Here is a 27,808-nt window from a genome sequence, read left to right as displayed (position 1 = left end):
AAATTGTTCTAGAAAGGCAGTACTAGAATGGCTGTTCATCACAGGCGACATCATGGACTTGTTTCTGACGCTGATGCTAAGTGGCATTTTCTCCACTTTAACGTCTGTACTTGATTGAGGCGTCAAGCTTTCAGATATTTAACTTTCTAACACTCACAGTGGTTGCACTTAGAACAAGCACTAATTAAAAACAATTATATAATCAAATTGCCAGAAATGCTTAACATACCAAGATTTCACACATGGGCACTTTGGAGGGAGTTCAGTTCTTTTATACAAATGTGCTCAGCTTCTGCGGTGATTTGAACATCTAAATGAAGAATTTGGATGTCCTCTAAAAAAACTGCTGACAGTCACTGATCAAATAAATTGAATTAATAATATTTGAATACTGTATAAGTTGCAGAAACATTATGCATTGCTTTGGGGAATAATTTTGTATCAAAATATTACTCTACAAATACGGGAAGAAGGAATGTACAGTGAAAGGAATCGGTAAACATGGCAGTGGGAACAGCTGGTTACTTGCTGCATAGCAACTCATTTCCTCACAGGTATATTTAGCTCTACAGCACTAACTGTATTTATGGGCCCATTACACTTGAGACAATTCTTTTCTTATGGGAGAGCATTACCACACAGTAATAAACTACAGCTTGCTGAGTTTTCAGTGCTGTTCCTATACCCATCATGACATGAAAAGCTTGGGGAAAAACCCAAACCACCACAGGTAGTATTAAGATGTTTCTTCTTAGTTAAGCACTCATCCACGTATATTTTCATCTGTCCAACAAGTCCCCCAAATTAGCCTCCTCTTCACACTGTTGATTGGAATTTATCAGTCTTTTCTTGTACATTTCCTTTTTAGAAGTGCTCTTCACCACAATTGTAACCCACCCCAACAAATCTTTCCCTTATGTGAGAAGTATTCACTAAGAGCATCTCTGATAGGAATGCAACTTCATTGCAATTTTCACTACCTATTAATGCCTTTGTCACTCCATAGATATTAGGACTATGGTAGAACATAAACTAACACACCAAGCTCATATTTGCTTAACTTTCCTTGAAGAGAATGCGACTGGTAATTATTAATAATCTGAAAATAAAACTTGAATCAAATTCCATCTTTACTTTCAAAGTGGAGTGATACAGCTTATATTTTAAAAAGTTTTGACTAGTTTTGACTAGTTTAAAGAAAAGCATTGAGAGAATTTCATTGTTTAAAGAGAAAGATGATTTGTCAGCTGAGGAAATGATACGGAAGAATATTTTTTTTCTTTAAACAATAAAAATATTACATTCAAAATTTAAATAAGAGAACAAACGTACAAATGGAAAGTATACATTAAGCAATGAAAGTAAAAATTCAAGGAAAAACTTGAAAAATTATAATCATGTGTGAAGAACTTTAGGCATAAAGTTTTAATTAATATATACATCATTTGTTTAAAAGAAAAGAAAGTGGTTAAAGATCCATTGATCTAGGGGGTCAGCATAATGATTATTTTAACATGGGTTGAATTTCACTTTCAGTTTGGGAGGGGGATTTTTGTGATACACAGACTGACATTTTTAACTCAAGGGAGAGCCAGATAGAACACATTTTAGACCAGGGCATTTGGTATGAGCACACAATAAAATAAAAAGCTTGTCAGTGTTAATGTCTGAAGTTACTGGGCTTTTGGGTCACTACAGACTCCCATTTAGGGCTAGCTGTTGATCTACAATGAAATCCGTGTTTTAGTAGGGATAGAAGTAATCCACTCTATGTACTAATGCTGTAAGATGTCTTTCAATAGGCAGTTGATTTCAATCTGTAACCAAAGTGTGTTTTCCGCATCTGCTTTGAGAAGCAATCATCCACAGGATTCAGGTATAAAAATTCAGCCCACGTTATCAGCAAATTGAGAAAAAGACATTTCCTCTGCAGCGAAGGCTGCAACATGACGGTGAAATAATTCTTTTGAACAAAGGATTCCTCAGGTGTTCTGAGAAGTGAAGCAAAAATGGATAATTGCTTTTTGTTCTTCTTCAAACACAGAAATATTTTTGTAAGTCCAATGATATTTTCTGTACTGATTGTTACTATTTTTTCCTAATTTACTTATCTCTAACTATCCTCTGAATAAATATCTACTTTGTGTTCTTATTTGCTCCTGAAACATACTGCTATCTTCTGCATAATGATAAAAACTAATCACTATAAATGTTTTTCTTCTCAAGGCTAGAGACTGCATTCTCTTACTTGGAAAAGCTCTTCTCTATAGAGGTTTGTAATGCAGTCCATGCAGAATTCACTGCCTTACATACTTCCACGATTCATCTGTTGAAACACATCTCAGATCACAAGTGTTTCATAATACATTATAATGGATATAATATATTGATGCAGAACTGAATTTTAAACATTAATATCCTGCCTAATATTTTAGTGTTACAAAAATAATAGGTGAGAATTTTATGATTAAATGGTCTTGACAATACATGTCTCTGTTCATAAAGTCAGACTCAGTAGGCTGCTTGTACTCCCTAGGTTAAACATATACTATAAAGTATCTGTAATGAAAACTATTTAGGAATTACAGTCCATATTCACTGAATTTTTTAACTCTAATGTCTGCTCAACTTTGGACACTAGAAAGAAAAAACAAAAAAGCCAACCTGCCTTTCACGGAGTTGTATTTATTGTTATAATATAAATGATGTTTTGTAAACTTTTCTGACATTTAAAAAAATCAATATAAAAATACTGTATTGCTTTTATCAAAAAGCACATAAGAGCACTCTAAAGGGCATGTGTAGATGCTGATGTACTCCCACACAGAACTACTGGTGACAGACAACTTTGAGGGCCAAGGTATATTTTTCAGGACAGCAAAATAAAGGCTTTAAATTGTTTGAGGGCTATGTATAACCATTCTAAAGAAAAAAACAGAACAGCTAATGCTGCTTATTCCACTATCCTGGTAAGATGCCAGCAAAGATAAAATATAATAGAGACTCTATTCTAGTGTTTCCCAAGATGAATGTATATTATATTTGAAGAGAGCTATTTTAGAATCTCATAAAAAAATGCTTTTTAAATATGTAATATGTGACAATTGCTGTTGGAGAAAACATATGTAGCCAGAAAAAAGACATTGAATTTTTTCAATCTGTTTATTGCTATTTTCTTAAAAGCCTTTCCTGCTGACAGAAGCAACAGACTGACATTTATTTAGATTTGTCCAAGCAGACTAAGATCCAAGCCACAAGAAGTGATAGGTTTTGTGAATAATTTTTCCAAGAGACCATAAAATCACAGAATGGTTTGAGTTGGAAGGGAACATCTAGTCAACCGTTATTAATAAAACTAAATGGAAGAGGAGCAAAAAGATAATTTTTATTGTTCTTAAAGATTTCTGGAGTTCAGCTCTCAGGTGTGATACTAGGAATATGCATTAATTTTATGGAAAGAATCACTGAGAGTACTTGAAAGATGTTGGCAAGCTTACTACATGTAATACACTATTTACATAGCAGACAGAAGAAGAGCAAAGTGTCATGTTAAATAAAACTTGAAAATACAAAATGAAAGAACTGGGGTAAGTAAGAAAGAAAGAAAACAAACAGAGACAAATGGTTTCATGCAAGGAGCACATATATTTAAACCAAGATTGTGATGAGTCTACAAACGAATAGAGGAACTTTAAATGATAGAGGGAATGATAAGGAGAATGGATGATAAGACAAGACAAGACTAAACCAGAAGACTTACAAACACAGTGACAGCAGCACAAAAAAAGTAAGGCAATAAATTAATATTTCAAAACCTAAAAACCATCAAATTTTCCTACCCACACAGGCAGGCTGAAATAAAATGCAACTAAGGTGTAAAATTGTTCAGCAAAAATTCAATAGCTTACAGATCCTAAAAAACTAAACGTATGTCAGAAACCCAGGTAAGGGAAGTAAACTCATTCATTGAACTGTAAAGACCATAATTATACAAGTTGTCAAAAGGTAAGTTTATTGAATCAAAATTGTAAATCTAGGTGTTTCATAAGATTCCTGTTGATGTTCAAGCACCTGGTAAAAAATTTCTGGAAAACCTGGTACCTTTTTCCAGGGCAGGAAAAAATGTCACTTTCAAAACGATGCTACACTGGGCACTTTAGAAATATATCCATCAAATCCAGTTCTTTCTTACCTTTATTTTTAAGCTCCAAAGTTAGATTGATACATGTTTAATTTAACTGACCCACAGTAACAAGAAAGCCCCTATTTTTGGGAGGACAGGCAATTTGAATGCCTTAGAGACTACTAATTACAGAAAGAAAGCTCACTGAAGACTGAAAGTACAGAAAATAGGAACAAAGGACTTCTGAGAATGACTGCCTCTTTGCTTCCAGTACTTCACACCACTCTGGCTACATATCCTTCTTGTGTTCTGACTGTAGTAAAGCAAACAGGGGAGTGGGAATATAAAAATGCTTTAAGTTTTCCTAAATAGCTTTCTAATTAAGGTAACAATCTGAAAACTGAGCCTGTTACTGTTTGAAGATTAATGTTTCAAGGAAAACAGAAACTTTAATGGTTTTGCAGCCCTAGTGTTCTTTTCCTATCTGCTACAACTGCTGGAAGCCTAGCACAAATATGACTTGCTCTGTTTATAGCATGAAGTCTGTAAAATTTTCTGTCAGTTTATAAAAAGGGCTATTTTATAAAACTTACATGCTGTTTATTAAAAAAAAAAAGAAAAAGTTATCTCCTTAAACCAGCAAGTGCAAGACCCATGGCATGGAATAGTAACATAACAGGGTCAAAAATTAAGCAAAGTCTATGAGATAACCATGAAATAGCTGGAAATAAAAGGATGGCTATGTAGACAAAACAGAAACACATCTGAGCTCAGACTGTTAACAGGTTTTTGAAACAGAACTAGGCAAACATGTATAATTAGATAGTTCACTAAATGTTTGGATTTATCAATACTTGGCTTCACACCATCTGGCAATATCCAGGACTGCCTATCTCACCTCTTTTTTTTCCCCCTCTATTTCCAAGCTGAGCTGTATTCCTCTCATTCCTCTTTCCTATACACCTTTCCTTAGTCTTCAGCAGAATGTACTATATCCCATACACTGATGGGTGGCTGTGTGGCAGGAACATGCTTTGATCGACCTGAGCAGATCACAGTCTTACAGCTGCTGTGCAGACCAGACAGATTATATGCTCAGCCTCTACTGAGTAAGGCCCAAACCCCACTATGTAACACTTGAGCTGGGCCTGACCCAAGAGACCCAGAAACTGTCTAGTACAGGATACTCTCTGTGTGTTAAAAATCTCGGAACTGCAGCAGGATAACAGAATATACACTGAGACCTGTAGCCCACTCTGTGCTGATACCAGTAGCCCTCAGTACTGGTTAAGGGTGGCATGGCTGCCTCCTTTCGAATGGATACTGGGAAAAATGTCTTCCTGAAAGAGCTGTCAAGCAGTGGAACAGGCTGCCCAGGGAAGGGGTAGAGTCACCATTCCTGCAGGTATTTAAAAGATGTGGCTGTGGGACTCAGGGACAAGGTTTAGTGGTGGACTTTGCAGCTCTAGCAGTTGGACTTGATCAAATCTAAAAAAAAATCCATGCTTCTATAATCTTAAATATGTTCTCTGTTTTAGTCATCAAAAGCATATGGTTATGATTTTATTGTTTTCAGCTATGACTATTTTTTATCTAGTATTATCTTTTCTCTTGGAAGACGAGGAAACATAGTCTTTGACATGACAACTTCTATCTCAAGTAGTCTCAATGCCAGTACTTAGTGAAACAGATTATCTGCTAAGATATCTCCTGTCCTGCCTTAAACATTCATGTTTCAGACCTTTGGCAGTGTTATTATTCCATCATGAAATTTTACAGAATATATCAACCACAGATGTCTATCAAAAAAAATGAAATGAAGACTTCTTGATATTTAATAAAAACACTACCTTTATGCTATTTGTATCATTTTATAAAAGCAACAAGGACATTCACACACTGAATTTTTTTCCCCCAATAGTAATTTTTGAGGTTAGATATGCATTATGCATAATATTTATTTTGTGTCTCTTAGAAAAATATACACTTAAGTTCCACTTATTTTTCACCAGAAAAACATTGTAAAATACATAACAAATTATAAGTAAGAAATATTTCTACTGAACATAGACAAGTAAATGTAAACATTAGTACCTGAAACAACACCAATTCCATCATCACAGTCATAATCAGAGACTTCACTGTCACTGATCCTTTTGGATCCTGGAAAAAAAAAAAAGACATGTATCATTTTTCTTCCTGTAAGTTAAAACTACCCTCTGCCAATAATACCAAAATAAATGTATGGATTTCATGCTAGACCATGAAGTATTATTATCAGCATATAAAGGTAATTATTCATGTTCTATTATTTCACATATACGAGTGCACCAATTATTTTAGTTAAATCTTTAAAATGAAATGCTGAAATACATCTCCACAACATTTCATTTATGAAATACTTTTATATACTTCATATCTATATTCATTCCATATAGAAACTGGCATCACACTGTTCATATTCCAAGTTTTCATATACAAGGTATCATCCCTCCCCAAAGTCTCTGAATAACAGAAAAGTTAATAATAGCAATAATATTAAATACAGGTAGTACTTTCTTTGAGTTAATAAGGATTATCAGGAGAAAAGGCATCTTCACACATATAGTGTGCCATGAAACACAAGTAAACTATTAAATGTACACCTGCCAAAGTCGCTAGAGCTGAGTTGGCAAAAGCAGATTCCACTTCCACAACTAGAGCCCAAATGTAGGTCACATAGGACAAGTATATATCTCAGTTTTTGTTCAACCTAAATTTGCTTCAGTCTTCTGTGGCATCTTTTAAACAGTATTTGATTGCTGGTATCAGGGCTAAGCACTTGCATTTGACTGATAATTATTCATTTACTTGTTTTAAATGTGAAAAAAAACCTGTTCTTCAGCAAGATGGTGTGTCTATTTTAATTTTTTAGCCATCTAAAAATGGGTAATTAGAAGGCAGAAACTTCAATTGTCACCACACCTCCAATCACGTGCAAGATTTTTTTTTTCCTGCCTCAGGACAATTTCTTCTGAAAAATGTAGACACAAAAATACCAGTAAAAACTTGGAGTAAACCTGAAAAAGCCCAGGACAAAGTAGTCTTAATGGTCTATCTGGGTGACTGGCACAGAAGGATCTCTACCCTCCTTTCCCAACAGAAAACTGGGAGAACATGTACTAAGGGGGTTTTTGGCAAACATTCAGTTTTCAATTTAAAGAAACTTTAGAAATTATTTGAATTATAAGAATTGCTGTCGTATTTTAGACTGTTGAATATTTGTTTACCTTCCCACCAGAGGATAGTGGAAGGTCCTTCTTATACAGAAAGAGTGGGCTTACAAGATCTGAGACTTCTCCTAAGCCATCCTGTTACAATAAGTAATCAACTTATTCTCCACAAATTCATACAATTTCATTTTTAGTCACAGTATTCTCTAGGCCTCTGTAATATGCTATGTCAGTAAATTCTGCAGTTTCATTAGGCATTGTGTGAAACCAACTTTCTTGTATTTTATTTCTATTACATTATTTTAGACAATGCCATTCAAGCTTTTGTATTCTGAGAAACATGAATCAGCATTCTGTGTTCTATAGTTATCTCTTTGGTTTGGGTTTTTTTTGAGCTGAAATATCATTGTTTGGTTTCTTTACATATACAAACCATTTCATATTTCTGATTGTTCCTGCCATATTTGTTTGCATATTTTCTATTTCTTCTGTGCTTTTTATGAGAAATCAAGGGTCACTGCAGCATTTAAGATGTGATTGTACGAATTTATAAGCTAGACTGTAGACTATTTCTTTGAGATAAAAATTTCTCAGTTTAAATATTATTCAACTAAAAAATGGTGTAAGCATGATATGTGCTAATTCTTAGAAAACAATATAGCCTGCCAATACATTACGCAATTTCAGCAAAGGAATTTTAATTGTGGTTATTTAATCGCAGTAAATGTTTATGCTTTCCCTAGAAATAGGAAATTAAAATTAGTTCAGGGAAAGTCATGCAATTCTCATACAGTAGCTCAATTTATTATAAAATTTTAGAAATAGCCATGTTGCAATGGGTAGGGGGACAAGTATCTTTGAATTCAAGAAATAACAAGTCTTTCTCTAAAACAAAAATTTACAAGCAACTGATGACAATTAGCACTCCAGAAAACCTAGAAAATGAGGGCAGAAATGAAGGGAAAAGTTTTGACCTACTCTGATTATTTTCTTAATGATAGTATTACAAAGGCCAGTCTCTCTTTTTCCCCAAAGAAAGCATCCATTCCACCTGTGATGCTGTCCCAGCTGCCATTTTCAGGAGAACCCTCTACTGGTGCAGTGATATACATGCCAGTGAGCAAGAAGGATCTGTCTCCATTCTCCTTAGCCACGGATTCAAATCCAGGTCATTAAAGGAAGACAGTATTTGTGACCAAACACTAAGCAAGAGAGCCCTACTAGCTGGCTGGGGTTTGGCTGGGATCTAAAAGCAAAGCAGTGGGATGCTGTCTTTTGGTGACCCTGACCCTGATCTGGTAGTGGGTCTGTGGCTGCTGTGCAGAGATCCCAGTAAAGTTACTCAGGCCCTAAAAGAGAGAGGATTGGGGAATGGGAAGATGAGGGCAATTGAGTTTGCTGATGCTCATCACATGGATGCTAGGAAAGGTTTTTGTCATGAAAGATGTAAAAAGGCTGAATCAACTATGATTTGAATAGATGTAATTTACTCATCAACTAATTCATTCTTATGAATGAATCTAATTAATTACAACTGAGGTTGCTTTTTATTTATGTTTATATTTACAGCTAAGTACATCTGCTTTAACATATTTTTAGAATATTATATTCTGTATTTGGGAGGAGATATTTGCATCTTTGAGGATGAAAATAGTCAGCTGTTGTCACAGGGGGCTCTAGACTTCCCAGCTGTATAGCTAATATTATATCTTCTTGTAGTCACAGGATACATCTGGCAGAAAAAAAAGAGATTAAGAAGCTTCAACAGACCACAAGTATAAAAGACAGGGTTTTCTCTCTCTTTCTGTCTTCTCAAGCCACATCCATCTGTTCCAGAATCTCTTAATATCTCAGCTCCACATCATCTTCCAGGATCTAGAGATTTGAGCTTCAGGGAAGAGTCAGGGCAAGGGAAAGTGAATGGGCCAGGATTGAGACCTGCCCAAAGGATGGGAGTAGAAAAAGAATAAAAGCAAGGGAAAGATCAGATTTCAGTGATTTCTCAAACTGTCTTTGCTACTGCAAAGAGGAGAGTCTCTTGTAACACGTGACATCCTTAAATATGAAAGCTTGACCTGTAAGATGAGATATGAAACTTGTTCAGCTCAGATCATCTATTCTATCTCCTCAAGCTGCTTCAAGCCAGCTCTAACAACTAACAGACATAAACCAGTTGAAAAATAATAATCGTGTTTAAGTAATATTTTCATTTCCTTACAAATGTAAATTTAAATGATGGTAAATAAGTCAGGAGAAATTCAAAGCAGAATTAATTACTTGGTTTTGTATTTGGCAATCAATGTTTTCAGGAAGGACGAAGGAAGGAAAGCATGTCAATTAAATATGTAATGTCAAAAACTACTGGTTGAAATATGTAACTTCTGCAAAGGAATCAGATTACACATATTTAAAACATCTTCCATTAACTTCAGAAATGGAACAAACTAGAAAGTGCACAGGTCAAAATCTTTAATTGAACCAAGTATTTGAAATGTCAGTATAATTGCTGGCAGATAGGTTAAAATATCTTGAAATTTTTGCAACAGTAATTTCACCTGCTGTATATTAATTTTAGATTGTCATTTTCTTCTTAACCTACTGGCAATGTAAATGTGAATATTTAGGCATCTGTCCCACCTCAGCCATGTCTTTTCAAAATACTACTTCATTAAGTAATTTGGACCACTGATTACACAAAACAGGAAGAGCAATTCATATTTTATCTGGGAAATGTGACATTGAAGCCTCTCACAAATTATTGAAAATTAATATTGTGAATGAAACTGTTATTTATTATTTAGTGAATATCTTAAACTGTTTGACATATACATTATAAAATATGGTCCTAAAATCAAGAGCAAGGAGTTTAAATTCATTTTTACATAAATTCAGAATTCAGTAAAAATATTATATTCCAGGACACTGGATACATTAAATGAATGCATTGGTGCCAATGATTTGCCTGTGGCTAACTTTTTCTTTGACGCCATTCCACTAGTATGTGGTTTATTTATAAAATTTTATTGGAGGTAGTATTCCCCTTTTGTCTGATAGCTGGGCAGTAACAGACGGTAAATACAGACTGTCAAATCCCTTCCACCCAGATTAACAATTATTACAGTTATGGACTGAAGGCAAAATAGACCCCATGCTACAGTAACCCTCATAAAAATGCCTTAATTCAGCATAACCCCAGCCCCAGTGAAATCAAAATATATATTCCTATTCCCTTTAGCAAGTTTGGGTTTAATAGCCTTAAACGAGCAATAAAACTTTTCAGGGGAGAGTAAAAAACCTCCCCATCAGAAATTGAGAATGTTCAGCATCCTCCTGCCCTTCCACACGTCTCTGCTCCTTCCCTGAAGTGCTGCTCAGCACAACACTGAGCAGCCAGCACAGCAACTCTGAGAGAACATGTACACAGCAGAGCTGGAAGTTCACAGCACTTGCCATGTAGCTTCCATTGCAGGGCTGGGGAAAAACCCCATCATTTAAAAACCGTTAGGACCATTATTTTCGAGTTCCATTTAGCAAGTACTTTCTATTTAATTTTTTACTATTTGCATTTCTACTTTCTATTAGGCAGAAAAGGAATTTATAATACAGTAGTTTTTTAGTATAAAAACATTTCCATTTTCATCTTCATCGTCTGTGCTTCATATATTCTCCACAGAAATTTCTGATGGACCTCAAGAGAAGACTAACACAGAGGTTCACAGCTCTACTAAAGCCCATATGACCAACCAACAGAGTTATCAAAATGAACTAGTACAGGGGATAGAATGAGAAATAAAATTAGTGTGAGTCAGCCTAAATACAGAAGGAAGTGCCAAATTTATGGCTCAGGAATTCTGTGCTTTACTTGTGGAGAAAAAAAAAAGAAAAAGAAAGGAGACCAAGCTTCCAGTCCTGTCTCTTACAATGCAGGAAGCTTTTACAAGGTTTTGTGGACTCCTTGGGGGAACAAAGGGTAGTGAAGCATGCTTGTAGTTCCTTCCCTGGAGCTCACAGAAGGCCTTCACAACCACTTAAAGTCACTTAGCATTGCCTGTATTTCTTCTATGTTCAAAGCTGACATATAAGCAACCCCAAAACAGTCTCATAACAACTGTTTGAAGAATTTGCTCTCTGATATTCATCCAGCCTGTGCCCGAGGGTTCTTAGTGTGAGCTAATTTCTCATGCAGTCCTGCTGTCTCCACGTCAATCTGTCACTTTATCATCCTCCACATAATAGCGGGATTTTAGAGGTTTTCAACCAATTTCACCTACACTGACAGAGGAGTATAAATATCAAATTCTATTAAGTTCCTACAGATCTTTGAAAATGGTTAGAATAGGATAGAAGAGAGAGATAGAAGAGAGAGATACAACATGGAAGTCCTTAATCAAAAAGAAACTTTATGAAGCTAAAATTTGTGTCTAATCCACATGTGTGCAAGTCCAGAGATGCCACACCAAACTTGGTCTCTCCCCATGCAACGATATCATAAAACATGAGAAGAATGTGGGATTATTTCAGGAGTGACGGGAGTAGAAGAAATACGGGAGACTGACATGAGATGCAATGGAAACTGGATTTTATTAGTACTACTCTCAAGAAAGCTCTACTCTATCGTGGTATGGATCTATTTCCATAACAACGCGTGTTTCATTTTTTAAACGTAACTAAAAGATCATTAGTTGAACCAATTCTCAAAGAGATTCCAATAATTAAAACTGCAGAAACTGCAGAAAGTCCCAAATGAAATGCTCTACAAAATTTAAGTTTGTAAAAACTGTATGTTATTAGTTTACTTATACTTAATTAAGACAAATTTATCAGATATAGCTGGATTTGTAATGGGGGATTTAAATCAAGAAACTGTAAAAATGTATATCAGTGTAAATACTGATTTTGCCAGTACTTCACTTACCCCATGTCTGTATTCTAACCATACTTACACTAGTTCTCAAACAGCTGTAATATAATAGTATTCCTTTTAATACAGTTTAAGCAAAATAGCATTTTCGTAGTATAGTTAATAAAGCTCACTACTGTTTTCCTAACATAGCTCTACCTAAAATAAAGGCAAGCAAAGCAAGTATGGTGTTACAATATTGCTCCAATATCAGCATTGAGATGTCAAGAACAGAGAAAGAAAGCCAACCAAAGACTTATTACTGAAAAGCAGACAAGAAAAGCCAAAGAACTGTTATGCAATTTAGCATCTGCACAATAGGTAGCAAAAGCACACCAATAAAATATCAAATTAAATTTTGCACGTATATGGAAGCAAAAAGCATTTCTGGCATGCTGAAAATTTACCTGAATTATATGAATATAAGCCTTTATCTGGAAAACAAATATTGAAATGAAGTAGTGTCAGGGAAAAATACATGAATCAACACATGTAACAGGGATGATTAGAACCTTAAACTTTGCTATAATTGCTGCCACAGATGGAAGAATTTGATACTGTGGGCCACACTCCTTCAAAATAAGAAAACTCAAGCAGCTAAGAGAAATTAAACCACAAAAATGCCAATCACTTCTGGATCAACATTTATACACAATAGCCACAGAGATCCAGAAGTGCAATTTCAGTAATTTCCAATTCTGAAATACAGCTGCACACTTTTATTATAAGTGTTTAACTTTTTAGGGCAAAATGTATATTTAACTAGGCATACAACATGAGCTGCTACCCTTAAAAATATTGCACGCTTCTGTTGACACTGCAGCATTAGCAGAACTTTCCCAAGATGTACTTTTGAATCCTACTTTAAATTTAACAGACTCAGAAGTGATATGTCATTCAGTGTTCTCCCTCCAGCTAGGTCTTGATTTGGTAAATATGTACATACATGAGAATCTTAACTACACACTGTTACCAGCAAATTCAAGAATCCTAATATGAGCTCAATGATTAAATACTTGCAATACCTGAATTATTGTTTGCATTCCTTAAGTCTGACTGGTTTATGTATTTTAGCTTTCCATACAATCATACCAATTTTTCTAAACTGAACAAAATAATAGCATGTGAATATCTGGACAATTCTGGAAACATGAAAAGTTAATGGCATTTGCAGATTTTGAAAATATTATTTCCGTAAGATGTCATAATACAAAGAAGCCAGGAAGCCAGAATAACATTAATAATACCTTGTCATAAGCAAGATTTTATGAATATTTTTATTCTTTATAGTTGAAAAGCTCACAGACATCATATTAAATAGAAAAGAATGACAGTCTGTAAGTAAATGATGCACCTCAGATTATATGATATGACACTGTTAGAGAAAAAATTAAAATTTCAATTTCTTCCCAAATGGTGCTGTTAATGGATTCACTGGATGACTAAGTACCTTCTGGCAAGTCACATTTTTTCTGACATCCAGGTAAAAACTATTTTAATATGTGGATCATATCACTAAATCATCTACTACTTAAGATTTCTAACTCTCTGTATTTTCAACTTTGGTTTCTTGATATATGTAACACATTTTTATATCCCAGACCCAGAATTCCATTAGGCAATATAATTTCAAAGTGAATGATAGGGGGTTTTTTCAGCATCATTTACAACCTTTTAGATGTGATTTATTGTGTAATTTCTCTAATATTTGTATTCCTTAGTAGTAATCTTTTCTGGTTATGAATTTCATTTAAAAATGACAACTATTTGCCTACAAAATTATGAAAAATGGAGTTTAGAGACTTTTCCTAGTTTATCCTGACAACATCAGATGTTACCCAAACATCGAAGGTGGAAGCATGCCAAATGCCCACAAAAAAAATCAATTAACACAGTCTAGAAATTATTCATATAGTTAAAAACTATGGGGTTTCTGAATTTAACTGCTGAATAGATCTTTAAAAGGGTAGAGCTTCTTGAAGAGCACAAGAATATAAAACTAGTGAGATTATAATGGGATTGAGGACTAAGAAAGCAATGTTGGTTTCTATATGCACAGAAAGGAAGAAGTCAGAACAGTAATAAAACCATCTGAAAACTTCATTACACAACAGAAGAGCAATATAATAACATGATTGTATCAAGTAAGTAACCAGAGAAACTATGTAATTCCCTTAAACAGCTTCAAATAGGTTTTTAAGTATTTTTGTAGTTTAATTACAATTTAATAAATAAATATCCTATATTAGTTTCTTTCATTTATCCTAAATGAGTTTTCTTTTAGAAAAAGAAAAATATTTTGATAGTTTAAGGCCTTTTTAGACATCCCTGTATCATGTTAAATACCTTTTAATTAAAGTATTTAATAAACCATAGATGTACAATGAAATATAATAAATAAATAATAGGTGTACAATAAATACAATACTGGTATATATATGTCCATATTCTGTGAACAAAATATCAATGCATGCAAACAAAGATAACATGCCCAAGGCCTGTGCTCCATTAAAAGAAAGAGAAAAACTAAGGAAGAAGCATGAAAGAGAAAAATAACTGTCATTCTTGCTCTCTAGGGTAAAATTCTTATAATAAATTAATCATGGCCTGTGACACTGACCATAAAATGCTCCATATTATAATTTGGAAAAAAGTCACTGATGCATGTTTCCATTAAGTACAATTCACTTACCTACTCGTGAAGAGCATTATTATAATTTCCTCAAGTAAGGTTCAGTGACATCCATTGAAAATTATCGTGCTGACTTACCACACTCACAACAAACTAAAAGGAAATTGCTGAGACAGCAAGATCCTGATCCTGCAGTAAAATGAGCCTCTACAGAGCTCCAAGGAAGTAAATAACTTTCAGCAGCAGAAGATTTGCCATCATTTCACAGGGGCTCATATTTCACAGGTTAAAGATTCAGATACATTTGTAATTAATTATTGTTAAATATTAATGATTTCGGTACTATGAAATGTATATCTTGGTGTTCTACAATATAGACTTGACAACTTTACCATTTAAGTAATGGAATAGAGGGATTAAATTAACAGTTATGACATTCCTCCTTGATCTGATGAACATTCAAAAAAAAAGTTCTCATCACCCAGCAGTGAGAAGTCCATCTAGAAATGCTTTTCAAAAATTAATAAGAATCAGATTCTTTATTTTTTAATTTTTTTTTTCTAGTCAGATTTAAAAATTTTTATCATGTTAAGGTCTCATCGTTGCCCCAGAAAATAGAGTCTGATGGAAAAATGTACGAAGTACAAAGCTGAAAAGATGACAAGACTTTTCATGCTACCCAAAACACTTTGTTGATGCATTATAGATTTTCTTAATTCCCATCCAAAAAAATGAATAAAATTTGAAAAACAAATTTTATATATAGCTTTCTGCACACTATATGCAGATTTTTTAGAGCATAACTATACTCAAATTTTATCCCCAGAGTTTAAATACTCATTACTGTAATTTCTCTCCCTCCAGATTTTTTATGTGCCTGGAGAATCATGAAACTCAGTGAATGGAGTCATTGATGAATTTAATTCTAAAAGTAATGAAAGTCAAATTCCCTTTACAAGAAAAGTACTTCAAAGTCTGATTATTTACATTTATTTTCATTTTGATTGATTTTTCTGGTCTTCAGATCTGAAAAAAATACACCATTTTGGACTTCTACATGTTGATTTTCAAACACTGTAATTTCTAAAATATTTTTGATCTTGTTCTCCGCAGAGTTTATCTCCCATAGATGAATTACTTTTCCCTTACTGAGGATGCCCGAAATATAAAACTTTTGGTTTTCATACCATATTGTGAATTCTCATGGTATTTGAAAACTCTCCTTCAGCTGCTGTACAGACCTATGCTGCAACAAGAGGCCTGAAAACGTCTGGGTTTACTGTTATATTCACATTTCTTCTCGTTTGTAGCTGTTACCTACACTGTACATTGCACTCTCTGTGGGCTGCAGAGCAGTAATTTAGACAGCTTATTTTTAAAGCTGAGAATCTGATCTAGAAAACTAGTGTCAGTTGCTTTTCAATCCTAGCTAATTGGGAAAGTCTTAAAACACTTGGAGTGAAACAAAACCTACTTCTAAAACAAATTCAGTGTCAACATAAAACTAAAAAAATTGTTGTTCTCCAAAATAAACAATAACCCCATCTTCTTTCTCAGTTCAACAATACCAGCTCACACTGCACAAATGCTCACATTACACAGATATAACTGTAAAAGATGGAATAAGAATGCCTCATAGCCAATTTTATTTCTATCTCCATACTCTGGGCTCATGGATATGAAGTAATTTTTGATATGCAATCTCGTGGTATAAACCTTGCTTGATTTCTGTATCAGTTCTCAACAATAGAAATACTAACAATAACTTCCACACCAGTGATCCTAACAGCTAAGAACACAGCATCCAAAGCACATTCAGTTTTTTATGTATGCCCTAATAAGATACTTAGCTAATGTGAGATGGAAAAATAACCAACCAACAATAGGTCAAATATATTCCCTGAATATTTAGGGAATTCCTAAATATTCTCTAAAACTATTTTTAATTTTCTGGTTACAATCTTTTTTCAGAGGCAATATTAGAAGAACTTCAGTTTGGCTGTAATTCTAGTTAATGTTTTCTGGAATTCTTGGTGCATGGCTGATTTTATGGTAAATGTTAGAGAAAACGAAGCAATTTTAAAAATTCATTTCAAAAGCTGAGCACAATAAGTAAAATAGGCCTACTTGTTACCCCGCATTTCACATTAGAAAAACCTTAAAATATACTCTTTGGATCAGGTTATGAAAATCTGAAATATAATTAGCTGAAAGAGCTAGTAAGTCATAATCCTATGTTCTATATTAGTTCCAGTTTCTAAGTAGATGTCTGTCAGAAAACACAAAAGAGAAAGTATGGCAGTGATTCTTTATCACTAGGAAGTTAATGGAATGTATGGATCAGAGGACTGGGAAAGTGAAGGTGGACAGCTGACTTAGATCAGTCTGTACCACAACACACTGCCCACTCAAAGATATTGAGAGATAAATATATGTAGAAACTAAGCTACGGTCTCTGAAAGCTGGTTCCTAAAAAAATGGCATATGGGGCTCTGTGGGAAGCTTGCACTTTGCTACTGGCAATCTGTAAATACAACTTCACTCTTCAGGGCTGACAGTCTGCTCTTCTTCAGGAACACTGCAATCCAGTGATATTAAAAAGAGAATAGAATTGGTAAGTGTAGGTGGTTCTTTTAAACTACCTTTAGAGAGTAACATTTGTCTTCAAATATATGTGTTTATCACTACTTGGCAATCATAAAGATAAAAAAGCTTAGATGTGTAATGAGTATTTACACAAACAACAACCAACCTTATAATTCAAAATATCTCTCCTGTCATTGCTCACACTAACAATTTTTGGGGGTATTCAATAAAGTCCTTCATATTGTACTCACTAATTCTATACATAGAGGCATCACAGAAATGAACAAAAGGTAGGAGAACTGAACTGCTCAGATTTTACAGCCCCAAAAATTGAAATCAGCCTGCTTTATAACAGCCTGTACTGTACTGACAGTTGTCTGTATTGACATGTTCTAAGAAGTGCTTCAAAAAACACAGAAAAACTTGCTAGACATGCCTTGTCTTCATTCTAGAGACTTTTTTCACGTCGTCATAATGTGCCACTGGATAACATCTTCTGTTTCATCATATACAAGAACGTTATTGAAAGATACAAAAACATCTTCAGACACAAGAAACTAGCATACTAAGTTTGACTTCATACTCTTTTGAAACCTCAAAAAAAAAAAGTAAAACCCCCAGACTTCTATATGTTATTAATACAGTATAAATATTTTACTTAGTGAAGGCAAACAATCTTTAGACGTGCTGTCTGCCCTTCACCGGTCCCTTGGTGATGACATTTAGACTGGGAAGAGCTTTTTTGGAGGCCATCTGGTGCAATGCCTGTTTCAGGCTTGGCCAACTTACACCTCATCGTTTACAGCCTTGTCCAATTGAGTACTGGATCTCTCAGTAGGATATTGCATGACCTCTTTGGACACCAAGAACTACTTTTATTTCCATTTCAGAGGTGTGACAGCAATAAAAGAAAAACTGTATTTTTTCATTGCTAAATGGATTCTGCTGCCATAGCTGAACTCGTAACAGATGCTAAATTTCCAATTGCATACCTTCTCAGACTCTAAAAAGTACGGATTTTAATTCCAGGAGACCCTGTTCTGTACATTTAAAACTACCTGATTAAACTGAAAATTATTTATGATACCACAAGGATTCAAGACATGAATATATTCCTAGACCACTAAAGAAAATCCTTCTTTATGGGATTCCTATTTCCGTACAAATGGAAATAGGGCAATTAAGTGTAGGAATATGCACATTCTTCAGCAATAATAGTGAACACCTGAAACTGCTTATTTGATTGAAGATTTTAGAGCCTGAGGCTGAAAAACTAGTGCTCTGGGAAAAGTCAGGCTAAACCATCCTCATTGAAAAGCAGGACTTCTATACCAAATCTTAGTATTTCACCAAACAAGAAGTTATGCTAAGTCCTTTCCTCTATATTTACAGACAAGCATATAAAATTGTTCAGCTGAACACATTATTTGTATTAGTATTTACTAGTTACTTTTTTATTACTCATTAGTACATAGTGCTATTACTATATAAAAAACCCTGAATGTCTTTCAAATTTTCAGTCAATATCATTCAACAGATCTTTACTCAAACATCACTAAAATATGTTAAAAAAAAAAAAGCATTAATTCATTCCTAATGGCAGTTATTTATTGCACAGTCAGAAATTCTGATAGACAAACAGGCTTTGGTAGCAGGACTGAATATTTCCTGAAAACCAGAATTTCACTAACTTCACATACAAAGAGTCCAGCTGGTCTGTAAAAATAGTTGTACATGGAATTTTAACTTCTTAAAATGTGTTATAAGATGGAGTAAACCATATAAGAAAAATAATTTAAAAACTTCACTTAAATAACAGTCATGGCATATGAGAAGACTGAAGATGATTGAATTGCAATAGAACTCCTTACTTTCTAACTATCACTTCTTTCCTCCTTCTTTGGACAAGTATAATCTTACAACTTCAAGGCTATGCAGTGTAAGTCTCTGACAGTGTGTCTATCTCAGAATATTATGATATGGAGCATTTTAATCCTTCTCACCATCAAGTGCACAGAAGACAAACAGATCAACCACTTGAATCGCTTGTATACAATGGGTTATTTAATAAAGACTCTACATAGAACATATGAAATATCCAAGCTTGTTTGCATGACTACACACAGATTTCTGTGAGTTTGTGTGAAACGTATGCACACACACTCACATCAAACGACTCAAAGAAACTCCAAGTAAATCTTAGAAATTGGGTTTGGGTTGTTGAAGTTCCTTTGTTTTGTTTGGGGGTTTTTTTGCTAGTTTTGGGGTTTTGGTTTTGTTTTGTTGTTTTTTTTGTGGTAGTGGTGGTGGGCCTTTTGGGTTCTGGGGGTTTATTAATTTGGTTGGTTGATTTGGTTGGGTTTTTTAATATAACTGCCAACTGGTATTTTATAATGTTTATTCAGTGAAGAAGAGCTTTCTGGCAGCACTGAACAGTTAAACTAGAGAAACCATGAAGTATTAAAAAACCAGATTTTCCCCCCTTACTGTCTTATTCTTATGTATCTATTTTTATTACCATGTTTGATACACTGTATTTTCAAAATATCTACTAATAACATCAAACTACTATGGATTGGGAATAACAAACTCTACAAAGTAGAATTTGTAGAGAAACTCCATTTGTGAATCTAAGCACGTAAAATAGTATCAAAGCAAGGCAACAGGCCATGGTATTAATTTATCTACCTATGATGTTATATACAGGTTCCTTTAAGAAGTATGAGCTAAAGAGAGAGGTCCTGCACATTCACTTTTGCTTAAACAATGAAATTATGAACATAATATAAAAGATAGGTCTTCATGATAAAAAGAGCACATTGCAAAAAACCAAGATAATTTACTCAAGCTGAAGACCTGAACTGAGTTGTCTCATAAGAAAAAAACAGTGCAATACACAGTGGTTGACACCATTTCTAGCATGTCAGACTCTCACAATAATCACAAATGACCTAACTCATAACAGCTACAAATTAATATAAAAGCTCCGTCAGCTTTCCATTTGCAAGAATTTAATATATTTTATTATGCATTAATTGAAATGGACTACACACAGAGTGCAGAACTAATGACCTACTTTGTAACCTCCGTGTGGGACTCTCGCCATGGAGTTGTCTGCGTGGCAAATACGGTGAGGGATGGGGAAGTGGCAATGAAGAGACATCATGTGTTTGAAGTTTGTACCAGTGAGGTTCATCATCTAGTAATGCTGTCTCTAACTCAATAAGAATCTAAAAAAGAAAGAATGGTTAAAAATAGGAAAGCATTATGTGATAGAATATTTTTAAATAGATGTATTCATAAATTTTATTCTATTATTCCCTTACTGCTAAGGACTTCGTCTGAAGTGATATAAAAACCTTGCTTTAATATGAGAGAATCTCCTGTGCCTTTTACAATACTAAATATACCAAAAAATCTTTCACAAAACCTTTATTACCTTATGAGAACCTTTACAGCATTCAAATATCTCAAATTAATGAGCAACATTCCAAAGTTTTGGTAAAATACAGCTATGGATAATATGGATTTTAATGAACAATTAGAATTGAGAAACCACATTCATGCTGTTACTAAAAGAGAAAAAACACAGAAAGAATCTCATATCAGGATTATGTGGTATGTGCAAGATCACTATTTGTTTACTACAAGTGAAAGAAAAAATAAAACCATTAAAAACAGTTTTGCTTTGCATAGTTAGTAATTTTTTTCAAAAATACTGTATCTATACATGATTACGTGAGCAACTGTATTTCTATAGTAACTACCAATACTTGTATACCTCTCCTAAAAATTCACTTTCTTCCTCTCGAACTCGTGCTTGGTCCCAAAGAGTGATTTCTAACATTCGTTCTCTAAACTCTCTCCGATGAACTGGAGAATAAATAAATGTCTGATTCCACTTAGGTTCCAGTGTTTTCTTTACTGTTTTTGTTCTTCTTTTATTTTTATCACTGAAAAAAACAGTTAAATATTAAATATGTTCAAAACACCATAATACTGCATTAAGTATGTAATGGAAAATAGGAAATCTTAAATCAGGAGTTCAGTTTGCAGGACCATGGGTACTACAATCTAAATCAGGAATTTTCCTTTATTATAAAGGTCAGCACCTATATTGAGGATAATTCATACGTCCATATTAAAAGCCAAGGTTAGGTGATTTCAAATTTATGTGCCAATTCCAATTTTAAGATGTTCCCCAAAAACCAGAAATGTTCTAATATGATTTTGGGTGTATTTTCTTTTATTTTGGAAACAGCATTTTATAAAGCAAAATGTACTTCCATAGATGGGATTTCCACAAGGCACAGTCTGACAGTAGAACATCTCTACAGACAACACTGAGCATAGCAAACACCTGCATTTTAAAAAAATGAGCCACCTGGTTCTCAAGCTTCCAGTCCTACAGCAGCTGACTCCAACTGCAGAGCAGGAAGGAGAAGCTGGCCCACATGAAGGAATGGTCAGGGAGCTTGGGGCAGTGCAGGGTTTTCCTGACTAAGGGCTCCATATCCACCTGGGAAACCAGGAGCCCCAAAAATGAGTTACATGTTCTTTTCCAGCAACACTGGAAAAACAGTGTTCTCAAAAGCTTCCCAAATCCTTTGGTCACTCCAATGAACCACCCAGGTTGAAGGTGGACCTCCACTACAAGGTGAGGTCTCCATGCAAGGTTACCCTGGCAGCCTCGGGTCTGGCTCCAGGGTGTTATCGAAAGGAATGTATTTTGCAGAATATTTCTATTTGAAAGAATTAATATTTTATGATTGAAACAATTTTTGCTGGAAAACACCCACACTTCTCCTACTGAGAATACTGACAAGAGCCTCATAACAATGCTTATTTTAAACCTGCTGATTGCTGCATAATGCAGCTGCCATACTAATTTATGAGGATTTTTTAATAGGCAATGCAGATACAGTCCATTCGTTAATACTTGCAACTGTAATAACGTCATTGTATTTCTGAACTGTTACTTGGAAGATGGATCAAAATATTACCTAATAATATTTTTAGATACATTGTTTAAAAAAATAATTTCTAGAATACCACAGGTTTGTTTACCCTTGTGAACTGAAGTAAGTTACATTGTACAACATTTTTCAATTAAATTTCTGTAACCAAAGAGAATTCAGCATCTTTTTCTAATCAAATGCTCGACTTACTTAAGTGTATTTTACCTCTAGCGTGTTTCCTTCTACTACACAAGAAATATACTGTTGCTTACTTAGCTCTTAAATCTAAGGAAATGAAAATTAATTTCCACATCAGAAAAAACCCCACGATTCTATAAGACAAATTGCTGATCATAAACACATAAAACAACTAAAGAAAAAGTTCTGAATACTTCCCATAAATGAGAAAAAACATTATAGATTAATAAAATTCAATGTCAATGTATTTTTTAGTTATCACAATTTACATTGTAAAAACATTGTGAACACAGACAGTTTCATTAGACTTTTAATTTCTTATTAATCTCGAAAAAGCAGGCAAGATAATTTAAGCCAACCTGATTCTCAGTTTAGCACAGCTTCACCAGCTACAAACACACTACAGCAGTTTGAATAAACCAGAGATCTAAATCAACAGTTCAAATACTGGTGAGCCCAAGAAAATCTATCCAAAACCTTTTAATCATCAATGACACGGCAAATTAGGTAGTTGCAGAAAATCTTCATGTCAACATATGGTATACAATGAAAGTGGAAAAGCAATGTGTTCCAAAACACTAAATAGCTTTATTTTCTGCTGAAGTCAAATGGTACTGGAGATAGTTAACATCTTCCCAGTTAAGCTATTAGGAAAAGCAAAGGAAGTAAAAATACGAGTTAAATCTATTCTACGGATTCAGCAATCCACTGATCTATTTGTTATTTTGAGTGACATTAAAGCTTTGAATTATTTGGTTGGTACATTATAAAATAGCGCTAAACATGCTCCCCTACTGACACAATCTGAGGAAATATCAATTTAAAAAATCAATTGGATAACACATTATCTCTTTTGCTGTTCTTCCCAACACCTAAATTAAAATGCAGAAAATCATGGACTAAAAAGTGAAGAAGCTGTTCCAGAATAGGGGTACTAGTACAGTTTCATTTTCCCTAAGTGCACCATCCAGATTAATATGAGTTCTGTGCTTTAGGGGAAGTTTTCAAAGTGCAAATGGGAAATTTCAATTGAGACTGCTTCAGCCTTAACTCACTTATACTGTGATAAGAAATCTGTGGGTTTCAGATGCCAAACCTGTTGTTACTGCTTTATTGTATAAAGATAGGGCAAACCAAACTGCTGGACTCATCAGTCCAGAAATTTATGAACTCAGCTCTGTAGCATGTTATTTGCTCTAGAGAAGAATAACTGCCATAGGAAATAAAGGCACTATAAAACACTAACAACATTCTTTGCAAATAACAGATCCCCATGCAAAGACATATGTTTACCTTTCCTTTTCTATTCAGTATTTTATAGTACAACCAGGGAAAGCAAGTTTGTGCTTAGTGTTCAAAGACATCTTGCTGTTACATAGCATGTTCAACACAAGAACCCACAACTTTAAGCTTTTTTCCATATAAGTACGACTGATAAACTCAGCTGTGCATGTCACCTGAGTATCAGACTAATTCAAATATTCCTTGCTTTGCATTCTCCCTACCTTCGGTCTGGAAGAAAATAAATTTTAACATAAGGATTCCTTGGCCTCCCATCTTCCCTTGAAGGAAGATCCTTTGCTCCCAGTATGGTCACTATTAACTGATGACCAACCTTGTCATACCACAGTTTTATCTGTAGGGAGAAAATATTAATTAGTGAACTCATTTCTACAATGAAGTAGTATATTAATCCTTAAAAACAATTTTGCTCATAAGCTTCTATTTATATTGGTTACTTAAACAGAAAATCTTATATTCTACTTTGAATTTATAACAAAGAATAAAAGTAAGTTAATATTGTAATAGCTTCAGTATGTACCAGGAGTTACTCTTTTTTTAAAACCCTGTACAGTAAGTACCTTACTTCACACTAATTGTTTTTCACATGGTGCTCTGGTTAGGATTATTCTCCCTTGTAGTGTATTGCTTGCATTACTAATGTATGGTACTCATACATTTCTGAGGAGTTTATGCACAATGAATTAATTAATTTTTCATCTCCTGTTGTGCAAAAGAGACTATAGGATAAACCCATAAATATTTCATATCTCTATATGTTTTTCAACATATATACACTTATTCTGAAATCATATAAGCCCTCCAGAAAGCAAGGCTCAGTAGTCCCACCCTCTTCATAGTCCAACTCAGTAACAAGGTAAAAACCACTATTATTAATTTTTAGAATTATTAGTAACCAGTCTAAGGCTTTATTTGCTATCCTTTTCCACTACAGTCATTACAAGCTGCTATTTAGCTGTTTCAGTTTGAATTCTATGACTGCAAACACATCAGCCAAGAAAGGGATATACCTACTTCAGAGCAGTCACTGCAGAAGGGGGAAATGGGGCAGTTAGGACAAAACAAAGCCTTCCAAATAGCCAGGGAGCCATTACATGGTGGTAGCACTGCAATATCACTAACTACAGATTACTGAAGAGGCTCTCCTCATGAGGACTTTGCCTGAGACAGGACAAGCTAGGACATTTAAAGAAAACAGTGACCCTGCCTGAACTCAAGGGAATCAGAGAGGATAATGCCCAGCCTGCACACCAGGCAATACACCCTTAGGCATGAATATACCCTAGCTAAGGGAGACATAAACAGGAGAAGGTGCACTTTCTGCAGAAACCATCTCACATAATTTCAGAGACAGGGTTTCATCTGCCATCATAGCTCCTTATCTTCAACATTTCAGTCTCTTAAAGAAAGGTCCTGATGTAATTCTCAATACTTTTAACCCATAAAGAAGAGGCTGATTTAGGTCTCTGCCATTCCTAATACTTCACTAAGTGAGATTACACTAAGACATGCCAACTCAATTATTGGTGGCACTGTACTTCCTCCTTCTCCACTGCTTCAGATCTGGCAATTCCTGTAGCCACCAACCAAATGTTTGAATGGATATTAAAAATGGGATACTTGTCCTCTATTATCCTGTCATTGGCCCTGCTACAGAATTTATAGGTTTCTGGTACTAATAGTTAAAGAGCTCTGTGGCTACTCATCTGTGTGTGAATTTTAGATGCTGTTCCTATATTCTTGCAAGCCAGGGGCTTTCACAGTACTTTTCCTACACCGAGAATTATCTGGACTTCTATCTAGCTCCATCCAGCTACGGATCAAAAGCAGAAAGCTTTGTACCAACAGTACAGCTTTAATGACCTCTGAAGTGCAAGTCAACTTAAATGCTCTTTGACACTACATGTATCCACCCACAGGCTTTCTTGGGACTCCTCAAGCAAAACACAGACTTTGCTAATCCCACAACCCAAGGGGAATAGCACAGAAGAAAATCTTCTTCATTTGCTTTTTTGGGGAAATTATGCTTGCTTAAGGAGAATGCAATATATTTGTGATACAGACACTATCACAAACTGTGACTGATGAACATGAAATCATCTAGACACCAAAAAAACAACCAGAATTATGTGTTCATATTCGAGCTAAATATTTCTTCACTATATTTGTTTCAGATTGAATTTTTACATGAAAACTTCAGTCAAAATATTTAGAAAATTACTTAAGCAGAAACTGAAATCATCTGACACCACTTCCTTGAGATGCTTTAACAACCATAGCTTGGAAAAAGAGCTCAAAATTTGCATGGACTTATACCTTCTACTTTTCTCTTGATGTTCTGAAAAAGATAATTGGAAAAACTTGTACATACTGGGCATATTTTCCCTGTAATTCCCTTTAATTTGTCTTGTTACAGGAGAAGTCAGGAGTCAGAATTAAGACCAGAAAGCTTTCTCTCTCCTGTATTCACACTGCTAGCACTCCAATACACAGCACAGGTACTTGTAACCCAAGCACTCACTTGACTAGGATGAAAGGAGAAGAATGGAAGAAACTGTGGGAGAATGGTCAAAGAAGCCCATAGAGGGAAGAATGGGATTGCATTCTCATGGGATTAGAAGAAGGAAGAAAGGACAAATAAAAAATTGCTTCATAATTACTGTGAAAGTAAAATATAAAGGATACTTCTTGGTGAAACAAAGGAAGAATGGAACCACTAATATCAGGGACCAGAGATTAACAGAGAGGCAAAAATAGACTGAATGAGAGAAATGGTATGAAGCAACAAAAGAAATATCCATGCTAACTGGCACAAAATATGTTGAAAGACAGACTGGGGTGAACAAAAATCTGACAAGACTTTTTTTACACACACTTTTAAAAGCTTAGAACATCTAAGAAACTTCAACAAAGAAATCCTGATCTAAATGAAGGAAAAGGAAAGATAAACTAACAACACATAAAAAACTACAGAAAAAAAACTACTACCGAAAAAATTATGCTGGCTGATGCTAACGGGGAGGCTAACACCTGTAAAAACCTTCTTGAGTAGGACTTGGTCTATCTAGATTACTTAGGATATAGGCACCTAAAATTCACTTACTTTCTGAAGATCTTCCCATTTCGCATTGAAGTCCTGGAGACTAATTAGCCACACACATGCTCATATACTTTCCATTCCTGGGCTCTTTCACTATTCAGACAGGCACCTATTGCTTTATTAAACTTCTGCTGTGATCTACATTCAGGCAAACAGGCACCTAAATTCAACGCCTCCTGATACTGTGTGATGGTCTGTTATTCACAGAGGGGTGCATCTGCTGCACTCCTTGAGACAGGCTTCCAGGTAGGAATAACTGCCACACAGAGTGCAGGAAACAGGAACTCTTCTGCACTCAGATGACTGAAGGAAAGAGAGATGAAGGTCTGGCCCCAGTTTCATTCTTTCTGGTTTTTAACCAGCAGTGGTTTAATACAAGAGCAATACTCATTTGGGGTATCACGTCTGGAACCTGCTATGCTAAACGTAAGCATGCTTTGACAACACCACACACTTACATCCAGCCAAACAGCATCTCAGCTTCAGATGAGACTTTGTACTCCAGAGAAGAAAGGCACGTGGAAGAGCATGATGATAAAGGCACTCTTTTCATACACAGATTCAACCTCTTCAGTCTAAACAGTATTTAAACAGCACAGGTCCTGTTTCTGGAATAAGCTTCCTACACAGACAACAATACATAAAAGCTGACTGCTGGTGTTGCATTCTGGCAAGTGAGGATGCAGGTATCTAGTATATCTAGTTAGTATTCCTGTTTCACAGAATCACAGAATGGGTAAGGTTGGTCCTCTGTAGCCTCAGCAGAAGGTGCCTCCCTCTGGAGAATCAACTCACCC

The 27,808-nt window shown here is 34.8% G+C and overlaps 1 protein-coding gene across 49 annotated transcripts in view; it reads right to left on the bottom strand.

Moving 5' to 3' along the window:
• Nucleotides 1–27,808, bottom strand: part of RIMS2 (regulating synaptic membrane exocytosis 2) — a 456,084-nt gene that overhangs the window by 171,373 nt on the left and 256,903 nt on the right. For 30 of the 49 annotated variants that reach the window (XM_048329133.1, XM_048329166.1, XM_048329135.1 and 27 more), the window contains 4 exons: nt 24,115–24,245; nt 21,235–21,406; nt 20,530–20,683; nt 6,218–6,286 (listed from right to left, as the gene is read on the bottom strand). In XM_048329133.1, coding sequence (XP_048185090.1) covers nt 6,218–6,286; nt 20,530–20,683; nt 21,235–21,406; nt 24,115–24,245 — 526 coding nt within the window. Of the gene's footprint in view, nt 1–6,217; nt 6,287–12,642; nt 12,670–20,529; nt 20,684–21,234; nt 21,407–24,114; nt 24,246–27,808 lie in introns of all 49 variants that reach the window. The other 19 variants (XM_048329132.1, XM_048329128.1, XM_048329129.1 and 16 more) reach the window with 1 other exon arrangement.

Source organism: Corvus hawaiiensis, chromosome 26 (assembly GCF_020740725.1).
Source record: "Corvus hawaiiensis isolate bCorHaw1 chromosome 26, bCorHaw1.pri.cur, whole genome shotgun sequence".
Taxonomy (NCBI): domain Eukaryota; kingdom Metazoa; phylum Chordata; class Aves; order Passeriformes; family Corvidae; genus Corvus; species Corvus hawaiiensis.
The sequence above is the reverse complement of the archived record's forward strand: the minus strand, read 5'-3'. Positions and strand labels throughout refer to the sequence as shown.